Source organism: Polypterus senegalus, chromosome 11 (genome assembly GCF_016835505.1).
Source record: "Polypterus senegalus isolate Bchr_013 chromosome 11, ASM1683550v1, whole genome shotgun sequence".
Classification (NCBI taxonomy): Eukaryota; Metazoa; Chordata; class Cladistia; order Polypteriformes; family Polypteridae; genus Polypterus; species Polypterus senegalus.
The window spans coordinates 57,673,386-57,685,562 of NC_053164.1; the positions used below are offsets into that span (position 1 = coordinate 57,673,386).

At 37.5% G+C, this 12,177-nt stretch overlaps 1 protein-coding gene across 1 annotated transcript in view; it reads left to right on the forward strand.

Annotated features, from left to right (window-relative positions):
• vars2 (valyl-tRNA synthetase 2, mitochondrial) overlaps positions 1–12,177 on the forward strand; it is a 102,093-nt gene that overhangs the window by 73,309 nt on the left and 16,607 nt on the right. The window contains exons 24-29 of the mRNA XM_039768695.1: positions 1,861–1,988; positions 4,894–5,046; positions 5,207–5,419; positions 5,731–5,842; positions 6,921–7,096; positions 7,476–7,625. Coding sequence (XP_039624629.1) covers positions 1,861–1,988; positions 4,894–5,046; positions 5,207–5,419; positions 5,731–5,842; positions 6,921–7,096; positions 7,476–7,625 — 932 coding nt within the window. The remainder of the gene's footprint in view (positions 1–1,860; positions 1,989–4,893; positions 5,047–5,206; positions 5,420–5,730; positions 5,843–6,920; positions 7,097–7,475; positions 7,626–12,177) is intronic.

Genomic DNA, 12,177 nt, shown 5'->3' on the forward strand with positions numbered 1-12,177 from the left:
ATTTAAATCAAGAGAATTCTCAGTGACTGGAATTAGATTTTTTTTCTTTTCATTTTGCTGTTTTTATTTGCATGTTACATAGTTTTTTTTAACACTTATTTGTGTATAACTGATCTCTCTCTCCCTTTCCTGTACATACAGTACACACACATAAAATGTCATGTTATTCCTAAACCCGCTTAATACAATTGATGGTTGCAGGAAAGCCGCTCTGCACAAAGTGCCAGTCCATTTCTGGACTTACTCACAAACAGACCCACAACTTACACAGGAGCCAATTCGGAGACGTCACTTAACCTAATGGGGATGTGGAAGGGAAAACTTGCGTACCTGGAAGACAACTCACACAATGGAATGTGTACACTCAAGACGGACAATGTCCAGTCATAAGAATTAAACCAGGGCTGCTGGTTTCATGAGGTGGCAGCATTACCCACTGTGCCATTGTGCCACCCTACATACTACTTCAAATAAAATATGTTATACAGTAATTTTATATAAAATATTACCCTTTAGGGGTTTCAGAAGTACAATTGCTTAAAATAGTGTATTTTTAGAGATTTGTTTGGCTTATATCTGATATGTTGTTATTCTTGACATCCTTTGGCTTGTAATTCCTTTTTTTAAGCTTTCCCTTATAAGCTCATATGTAAAGATGCTGAAGTTGGCTAGGAATTTTAAAAAAGAAGCTCAATTTCTGCCATAATTTAGTATTTTTTTATTTTTATTTATAGAAATGAAAAATAATTGTAAAAATCTAGTAGAATCTGTGCAAATTGTGGATTAACAGCATATAGTATTCTAAACAAGATTTAACAAATTATGTAATTTATATCGGTTTGATTTTAAAAGGAATATGATGTTTTCAATTAGACTACATAAGTAAACACTGACTTGCTTTTTACACAGCTATGCACATAGGGGGAGAACAGGGGTGTTTGAGCAATATAATAGAAATATTTATGAGGATGAATAAGCAGAGTTAAAACCAAGCCTCTATTAGATTTAAAACAGAATGAACATAAAACTTTAAAATTGCTGAGTGCATGTCAGCTCTTTGGTTACTTAATGCATCATTAGAATAAACCACAGAACCACATACAATAAATTATGAATTTTCAAATTCAGGCCCAGTGTGGCTGCAGATTTTTGCTCCCATCAAATGGACTTGTATCTTAATTAAATGTTGTTACTCGTGTTTCACTTTTTTACTTTTACTCTGGCACACCAGCAATTTCCAATAGTGTTTAACTTTTTATAGAAATATAATATGTATAGCATTTGTGTGGTTATACATAGAGTGTTTGTTATAAATTTACTCACTTATTTCTTTTGAATTTTTTTATTTAATCTTTTTCTTGCTAATGAGCATGTACTGGGGACTGACATTGAAACAGCTGCTTCTCTGTAGTATTCACAACCGTTTCCATCTGTGCCTGCTTTGCTCTTTAATTAGCACTGTTTGAACACAAATAGTAAAACGATTAAAAAAATAAATAAAATTGCAAAAGATACAATTGTAAAAAGCATTGACATCAAATGCTAACACTCAGCCTTTACTTTTATGGATAAGAATTTAACACTTTTGTGTTTAACAGAAATTAAACATTTTCTTGGTGTAAATTTAATAATAGTTTTCTGTTGCTTAATTTTAGTACCATTTTTCAGTTTATTATGAAAATGTTTGTATCTTATCAAAGGCCTCAGCTTTCTAGAGATTGAATCCTAATGTTAATTAGCTGAAAAATTATTGTCTGTGAAACATTTGCAAAGTTGTTGGCTACTACTCTTCATTCATCATTGGGTTTTCTTCCTTTTTGTGATGATAAAGATGAAAATGTCAATGCTTTTCTTATATAGGTGATGACATCAACATGGATATCAATCAAGTCCTGAGTGCCCGTCACTTTTGTAACAAGATTTGGAATGCGGTTAAGTTTACTCTGAGTGCGCTGGGAGAAAACTTTGAACCGTTACCACTGATTGAGGTGAGACCACGAGCTGTTCAATGAATGATCAGTACAGTATTCATTTTCTTTTATGCTATGCATTGACTGACATGTTTACTGAAATGTGCCTCATTCTTCAGTTCTCACATGTTACTACTAATAGATGACCTGACCACACCGACTGCTAAGGCATTGGATTTTAAATTCAAAGGTTGTTTAATTCTATCCTCATGAATCAATTCACTTATTCTACCAATATTCCATCTGTAAATAAATAATGTTCAGTATTATACTGTATCTCAATACTGTAAAGCCTCTTAAGATCTGTGAAACAGATAAATTGTGGCAAAGCATATAGAAACTTAAGGATTACCAGGTGAAGACTAATTCCAATTGCATCCTCATTTCCTTTTGTGGAAGTACTTTGATGCGTTTTACGCCTCCTTTGATCACAACAACAAGACTCCCTCCTGTGTGAGTGCCCACAGCACTAAATGATTCATCCTGCTCTTTCTGTGGATGATGTAAAAAGTATTTTTAAATGAGTTAACACTCACAAGGCACTGACTCCAGATGGACTTTTATAAACCTGTAGTGATCAGTAAGTTGCTATTTTCATATATTTTTGAACGTATTACTGACAAAATGTATCATCTGTGTCAGCTGAAAAAGAGAGAAATTATCCTTGCGCCAATAACAAAGGACTGGTGGCATTTGCTCCCAGTGTGATAAAATGCTTTAGTACTGTTATATATTCAATGTAATATTCGAAATAGTCCGGACCACCTGTAGTTTGTATATCATCACAATTAGTCCATAGATGAAACCTTATCACTTGCTCTTTGACTATTTTGGCACTCTTGGGTAATAACTGCAGCTCATTATTTAACATTTGTGTTCCATAAGAACTGATTGGCAGGCTCCTAGATTTAACACTTATAACTAGGAGACAAAATTTAAAGCATTACTTTTCTCTGTACTTATCTTTGGGAAATGCACCCAAAGGGTAGTTTCTTGAGCTCTTTGCTGTACCCCTTATTCATCTTTGACAACGTGCCCAGGCAACGTCCAACTCCTTTATTAAATGTGTCAATGATACCACCATTATAGACCTATTAACCACAAATTATCTGCCTTCTGACACAGTGGTGCCAGTATAACAATCTTTCTCTGTCTCTCTGTCTCTCTCGCTCTCTCTCTCTCTCTCTTAATATCAGCAAAAGAAAGGAGAGCAGTTTGTAGACAGCAGAAAGAAGAGACAGACCACACTTAACAGCAAGTTGCTTTGATGAGAGTCAGCAGTTTTACATTTTTTGGAGTTACCACACTGATGGTTTGAAGTTGGCATAACTTATCTGGCCTTCATCTAGATGGCACACCAATGCCTTTACTTCCCCTGTTATCTGAGAAAACTGTGGTTGTTTCCAGTTGTGCTCACCATCATCTACAGGTTTACAATGGAATGTGTATTAAGTGTAACATTCTAGTACGGCAACAGCTCAACTTAGGGCCACAAAGTACTGCAGAGCGTGGTGAAGTTGGCACAGAATTTGTAATTCACACTGCCTTAGAAAAGCAAGTCAGTCTTTCGTGCACAGTCAGTTGTCTACATCCATCCATCTTATAAAACCTGCTTGTCCACTTTTGACAAATGCTGCAAGATTATTAGCACCAACATCATCAGATTCAGGGACAGTTTTTATCCTCTGGTCATAAGGTTACTCAGCAGCCACTTATAATGACAAATCAATGAGTATTCCAGGTGTGCATATTGTGTGGTGCTTTGTTTAATGTGTGGTGCCATGTTCAATGTCTGTTGTTGGTATTTTACTGTTGCCATGGGTCTGTGGGTGACATGCCAGTATAAAGTTTATTGAACTGTGTACACACAGCAATAATGTAGATATTGAACTTGGATAATTTTGCTCCAAAAATGTGATATATAAAATAATGGTTGAGAAAATATCTCCTATAGTTACATTTCAGTTCTGCCTTATTCTTACTACAAACAGTGCTCTTTCGTGGGCCTATGTAGGGAGCCAAAGTCTGTGTGGTGAGGGCACCATAATCCAACCAGTTAGATGCTTTTGATTTTACAGTTTTATAACATCTCTATTATTTATTAATGTATATGTTGTTAAACTTTAATACTATAGCAGTGGGGTGGCACAGTGGTAGCGCTGCTGCCTCGCAGTTTGCTTCCTGGGTCCTCCCTGCGTGGAGTTTGCATGTTCTCCCCATGTCTGCATGGATTTCCTCCGTGTGGTCCGGTTTTCTCCCACAGTCCAAAGACATGCAGGTTAGGTGCATTGGTGATCCTAAAATTGTCCCTAGTGTGTGCTTGGTGTGTGTGTGTGCCCTGCGGTGGGCTGGCGCGCTGCCCGGGGTTTGTTACTGCCTTGTGCCCTGTGTTGGCTGGGATTGGCTCCAGCAGACCCCCGTGACCCTGTAGTTAGGATATAGCGGGTTTGGTAATGACTGACTGACTGACTTTAGCAGTGCCAAAATTCTCATTATGTCTGAGGCTTATCTTTTCACAGTAGCACATCAGTAACACTTAATGCAAAACTGACCTGATGTTAAATAGGAAAAATAACAGAACTTAGAATGCACATTATCCGTAGAACATTTTAACACTTCAAAATTGAAACTTCACATTAAGGAGGAATAGTGGTATTTGTTTTCATTAATTTATTCAGATGTAATATGCAGCTAAAATAAATAGTATAAACCGTGCCATAATATGAGGCAAACAAATTAAGCATTATCAGTTAATTTATTAGAATGCTGATAAAATGTGAATTGTGGAAGGGGTTAAAAATGATAAAGTGATGCATTGATTACAGGCACACTTTTTTCATTCATTTTATTTGGGTTATTCCGCTGCAGGGCTGTATAGGGGAGTTCAGTCATTGTGGATGTGACTGTCTCTTTTCTATTTTAGATATCGCCAGTCTCAGCTATTGACCGTTGGATATGCAGCAGACTATATGGTACAGCACTGGACTGTTCACAAGGCTTTGAAAATTACGATTTTCATGCTGTTACCACAGCTATTCATAATTTCTGGCTGCACAGCTTCTGTGATGTTTATTTGGTAAGAATCTTTCAAGTGAAAACCTTACAGCATTTCAGTACTCTTTTCTTGCCATACATTTTTTTATTTGTTTTTTTTTTTTTCCTTGTGAACATTTCTTAAATGTATTGATTACAGAATACATATTATCATCAAGGCTTTTTTCCCTCTCACTTGCCAGGAATCAATAAAGAAGAAGCTGAAGGAGGGGTCCACCTATGAGATGCAGCAAATCAGACAGATCCTTTATCACTGTGTGTACCAGGCTTTGGCCTTGCTGGCTCCCTTCATGCCATACCTTTGTGAAGAGCTATGGCAGAGGCTGCCATGTCTGCACAATAATGACCTTTACCCAAGTATATGTGTAGTACCATACCCGTTGCCAAGTGACCTGGTAAGTTCTTTATTTGCTTATATTATTGAATTAAACTGATGCTATATTTACTGAGGGTAGCCATTACCAGTGACCCAATGAAATATTATCGTAATACCTGTTTTTTGTTTTATCTTATCAAGTATTGTAAATTATTAGTCATTTTTATTTGACTGAAGTTAAATTTAGAAATGAATTTTACCTATCTCAGAAGTCTGTTTGCATTTAGTGTGTAATCTTCAGTTGATGCAATAAAACACGTGGCATGAACTTCTAAGAACATTCTCTTCACACATTCTGTGTCTCTTTTTTTTTCATTACCAAAATTCCAGGCACATTGGAATTTCTGCAACGAAGAGGCTCAATTCCAGCTTGTCAAGGAAACTGTCCGGGTTGTGAGGTCTTTACGGGCACAGTACCAGCTGACTAAAGCAAAGCCAAATGGTAAGTGTTGTGAAGACTAATGCTGTCCACATGGTAATTAGGCTGGACATTATGGTGTCCTATTGCTCATCTCACCTTAGTAAAATATATAATTTTATTCTGATTTTGAACTCCTTTCTGGCATGTTTACAGTTTAGATTCTCAGATCAACAAGAGGCATAGATATGCATTGATCCTGGGGAGTGGTATTAAACTCACCACATAATTGCATACTAAATCTTTTTGAATTTAAAAAACCCCATGATGTAACTGTTGCTTTTTAAAAAGATGTAGGATATGTGTGTCGTATATGAGCATTGTACTGCAAAAGAACTTTATTGTATTCCCTTGGCTTGCTAGATAGAAATGAATCTATTGCTCACAAATAGGCCAAATGCAGAGAATTTCTACTTCCACCTGTTTATTTGAAATTCCATGCAAAGACACAGACTAAGTCCTCCTAGCAGGTCTTTTCAAAAGATTTTAGGGTGGTGCAATGGTGAGTTTTTCTGCATCACAGCACCAGAGTCCTAAACTCAAATGCATATGTACGACTGGGTACTCTGGTTTTCCTTCACCAGTTAAAGACATGCAAGATTCTACATTGGTTTGATTTGTGTGAGTGAGTGTACTGGACTGGTGTTCCTGAATCTGACAAAAGTTAAATGGGATCACTTGTTTATTTATATTCTGGAAAAATAAACCCTTTTGTAGGTAAGAGTGTAACCCACATTGGAAACACTAAATCACTTTTACTCAGTTACAGTAAACAGAAGCAGAAAATGGATGAATTCCTAGGTTCTAAAAGCCATAACCTCAGTACAGCTCTCCGTCTAGTTTCCATTGTAGATTCATTTTTAAACCACATTTCGGGTACAAAACAGGAAATGATGTATAATTAAGTCATTTGGTTTTAAGCCAGGATTTGGCATCTTACTGTGAACTTGATTAGTACACAAATCTGCATACACGTATTACAGCCCTCCCTCCAGGCTGATTGTTTCCTACTTCTTCTGTAGACTGATGAACTCTGTAGAGAAGTGAATTCCCCCGTGTCTTTAACTCGGCCGTGTTTCTTTTGAACTCTCTGTTTGAACAGTGCATATTCATTGCAGCAGTGAGCAGCAGAAGACAATACTAGAATCCTTCAGCAGCCCTTTGCAGGCCTTGTGTCGTGCTGGATCCCTATCCATTTCTGACTCACTAGACCAACGGCTGGGCGGCTGTGCAGTCGGCATTGTCAGCGATACCTGCCATGTGTACCTACAGATTCAAGTAAGACAACAGAAGACAATGTGTCATATGTCACTATTTTCATGTGCACATTAGCATTTAAGACACCTGAATTCTGTTTCCACAAAAAGGGAATGGAAATATAAGTATAGAATTGCTTGTGTTAGACATTATTTTGTTCTGTCTTTGCCAATTATAATGTTACACATAACAGGAGCTCATTAAAACAGTGACAGATACACACCAGAACAACAACATTCATACTTTCTTTTTGCAAAATTAGCCAAGTGTGGATTATCACACTATTAGTGTGTGATTGGGAAGATATTTTTAGAGTAAATCAAAATCAGTAGTTATTAGGCCTTAAAGGATACATTGTGGTAACCAAAGTCACATCTTTTATAATCATTTGTGTTGGCAGGGTTTGGTTGACATTCATAAGGAGAAGAGCAAATTACATGACCGAACAGAGAAAGTAAAGAGTCAGTTAGAAAAAACTTTGGCTAAAACTCGGCTTCAGGATTATGAAGTAAGGGTGCCTGAGCACATCCGAGAAGAAACTGCAAACAAAGTAAGTTTGTAATGTTGTATCATCACTAGATAACTGATATACATACATACATACACTCATTTCCATTTATTTTTCATTGAAGTTTTAATATTTAAATGCAGATATGCAACCACCCTTTCCTTTCTTCATGCAATATGTTTATGTTGATTAAAAATAATTTTCCAAATGCAGTTCCTGCTATTTCCTCATTTTAAATTTTTACACATTTTCATGTATTAGCATTAGAAATTTGAGAAAGGTCCCATGTCTGTTTGTTAGTGGTGCTATAGAATGCATATAGGTGCATAATATGAAGTTTCCAAGGGTTCTGAGTCCCCCTAATAAACACTTTTCATTCCCTGAAAGTCTGAAATTTTGTTGGGTTCTGGAAAATAAATTTTAAAAAACATGTAGAGGTGTTATACATCACTCATTGCTAATTACTGAGTTTGTGAGAAAGTATTATAGCAGGTCTTGTCAGGACAGGCAAAAAGGCAGCTTAACAGACTGAGTAGGGCGAAATCCCCACCCATCCAGAAAAGGAGCGTGTCTTTTGCCAAATTTCAAGAAGGTTCCAGAAAGAGGGCAGAGACTTTTAAAGAAAATGTATAAATAAGAGCTGCACACAGTTGTTAGTGTTGGCCTTGGTGCTTAAGAGTGTAACGACAGGTACTAGAAAGTGATGGAGATTGTCGATACTGTGATGCTTGACAGTGTTAACGTTTCAGAGGAACACATTGGTAACACTTTAGTTTAGGTACTACAAAAACGCATCTGTTACTAATGTACTGTTGTTGTAACAAAGGCTTATTAACACTTACAAAGCATCAGGAAAATGGATTTTCATCTTGATTTAGAGTTACATATTAGTTGGTAAAATGAGTTGTGAATATGAAGGATAACAAACCGCAGATCTTATACTGAAATGTGCAATATCAAGAGAAATATGCCTCACTTAAGCCACTGCTGACCATCCCAAATTGAAGTTATTTTAGTAGGCCACATTGCAGAAATGAATGACCACTTTACTGATGCTTTGAAGTTGCATAAAAGACCAAAGAAGCCTTTGCTAAGGTCTTGTTATTTTAAATGAAACAAGTAATAGATTCATTTTTCCAGTACCTAAACTAAAGCATGTCCACCATTTCTTTATCCTGTATCCTTCCAAGCCAGTTGAAGTTGCAGAGCTGGTCGGCATTAGTGTGGTGCTGCAGTGCATTACATTAATCTAATAGATGAAACTGACATTTTAGCTTAGAACAAACTGTAGCTACATTTTCCCAGGGTTTCCAGAATACAGCAGCTTTAGCTTGCTTCATAGAAAGATTCAGGCAATGAGTGTGATGCGTATGCAAATAATTCCACAGTCCAAGTATCTTCACTTTAAAAGTTTTAATTAAATTCAAAGAAAAATCAATCAACACAAAAATAAAGAGGAAATGCTGAAAGTACATGAAAAAAGGGAAAGTTCTTGTATAAGATGTTTCTGTTTAAGGCTTACATATCTTGGTACATTTCTTTAAGTTTGATTATGTGTTCTCTGCCATTGTATCCTTCTGTTTGCAACCTCATCTAATAATTCATGTTTATTTGTAACTAACAGACTGACTGAAATTCTGTTACTGCATTATAAATATAGCTCAGCAATAAGGATGTGTCATTACAAGTTAGCTTTAGGGCATGAAACAGAATCTGCCATTATTAATGTAGCTATGAGAAACTTGCCTCTTTTTCAGATTAAGTAAATACTTATATGAGTTGACCATTCTAAGATGGGCTCTTTAAATGCACACAGTGTTGTAAGTACATATATGTTACGAAAAGCAGCACTTCAGTTAAAGATGCATGTCAACTGATTGTATTTTCCATAGCTAATTAGCTGTACATTTCATAGTACCAACGTAAGAGTTCAATGTTTGGCCAAACCTGGAGTGCTGACAGGACCATAGGGTGTTTCACAGAATGATCTGCCACTTCTCTGTTCCCGTAAGTGCCATGCTGGTCCCGTTAATGCCAGGTATCTATACAAGAGCAACACAGAAACATAAGGGTATGGTCTGGCAGAGCAGTTGATGGGGAAGCTAATTGTGACACTAAAGATGGCACTCTGGTGCCTGCCAGTTGGCACTTTGTCTTGTGTATAGTGTGTGCAGCTTAGATAGAAGTGCCTGAGAGTGTGCTGTGCTGCCAACAGATTTGGATTGGAGCTGACGGTGTGCTTTGGCTACTCCTGCAGTCTTTGGTTTGTTGTTGATTGGCTTCTCTGTCTGTAAGCGGCCGGTCTCAATCACAACAGAGGAGATAAGCATGCTCAGGTTTGTGGCATCATGGCTCTGGGCCCACTATGTTGTGAGTGCAGTGGATCAACCTAGTATTTTCTAGCAGCTTTGAAGTATAAAGCTTACTCTTGTACTTTTGTGTTCTGCATCCACCCTACATAGAATTAAATTCAACAATGTAGCTTACTTAACTATTGTAGAAGCACTAGTGTATGTTCATGGCCAATTAATCCCAAAAATACTGTGCCTTACTAGGTAACTGAGAACATTTTGGTGGCTTCCATTCCTGAGTGTGACCGTAGTGTTTGAATGACTGCCTGTTAGCTTTACTTTACAAGCTCCGCGAATGTGTGATGGATGGGTTCACTTTGGTCCATCTAGCTCACAGTAGGCCTGGGGTGAAGGGTAAACAACCCCAACTACACAAAACACACCTTCCCAAGCACAGGACATGGAGAATGGCTGCCCCCCACCTTGTAAATGGGCATTGATAACCTTGGACCACTGGTTAAGTATACTGCCTACAGCCCAAGGTGAGAAACAGAAACAGAAATCAAAGCCACAGTACAAGACCTGGGGCCTCATGTATAAACAGTGCTAACGCACAGAAATGTTGCGTAAGAACTTTTCCATGTTCAAATCGCGATGTATAAAACCTACACTTGGCGTAAAGCACTTTTCCACGGTACCTCATACCTTGTCGTACGCAAGTTTTCCACTCGGTTTTGCAGACTGGCGGCACCCAGCATCAAAGCAATGCTACTGTTCCTGTGTGGTTGCACCTTATTTTCCTGACGCGGCTTTATAAATACACTGAAACTAACCGCATATTGTTTATTAGTGTAACGAATCTGATTGTAATTAACTTGTAACAATATAATGGTCCAGGGAATAGCCATAGTATTCCAAATACCATAACTGCTTTAGCGTTGTTACTCTCACTTCTTCTTCTTCTTCTTCTTTCAGCTCCTCTTGTTAGGAGTTGCCACAGCGGATCATCTTTTTCAATATTTCTCTCACTGCACCACTCAGAGTATTTATATCACTGTATCTGAGTGTGATTCACAGCAGAAGCTGATCGGAAAGAGAATTATCGGTATACAGCTTCAAGGACACGCTGTCTCAGCCACTGCAAAATGTTTTAAAGCCTTTCCTGTACAGACCTCGCGGTTCAGAAACAGTTTCATTCCAAGAACTTTAAACGCACTCAATCAAGTGCTCCTTGTAGAACGGTTTGTACTTATAAGTACAATCACCCCACTGTAAACTTGCACTAGTTATAATATCTCACAACCTGAGCCACTTGATAAAGCGTGTATTTACATATGATGACGATATCATTTTTAAGATGAAATGCAGCAAAATATGTTTATTATATTATACAAATAAAACTTTAACTTCATTTAAATAATCTATATTCTTCACTGGGACTGTCGTGAAGGATAGAATAATTAAACATGTACAGTAATCCCTCCTCCATTGTGGGGGTTGCGTTCCAGAACCCCCTGCAATAGGTGAAAATCCGCGAAGTAGAAACCATATGTTTGTATGGTTATTTTTATATATTTTAAGCTCTTAGAAGCTCTCCCACACTGTTTATAAATATTCTCCGCACAGTTATACAGTAAACCCTCGTTTATAGCGGTTGATCCGCTCCAGACAGATAAATGAATTTCCAAGAAGTAGGATTCTTTATTTATAAATGTAATATTTTCACAGTTAGAGCATTGAAAACCTGTTTACAACCTTCTAAATACGTTTTTTAACATTATTAGAGCCCTCTAGACATGAAATAACACGCTTTAGTCAAAAGTTTAAACTGTGCTCCATGACAAGACAGAGATGACAGTTCTTTGTCACAGTTAAAATAATGTAAACATATCTTCCTCTTCAAGGTGCGCGTCAGGAGCGTAGAATGTCAGAGAGAGAGTGTAAAGTAAACAAAAATCAATAGGGCTGTTGCGCTTTTAAGTATGCAAGCACCTCGATAAAGTGGCGCAATGAAGGGATCGATGTGAAGGTAGCCTTTCAGCATTTTTTTACAGGCACGTCCGTATCTTCTAAGCAAACAGCCACAGTGCAAACAGCCCCTCTACTCACACCCCCTCCGTCAGGAGCAGATAATGGGGCCAATCATATGCCTCCCTGATTGTATTGCATGATGGATAAGTATCTGCCTGTATTTCTCAGAGAGAGTGAGAGACAGAGAAAAGCAAACAATGAAAAATCAATACGGGCTGTTAGAGCTTTTAAGTGTGTAAAGCAGCGCGCGGGAAGCATATCGTATATCATTG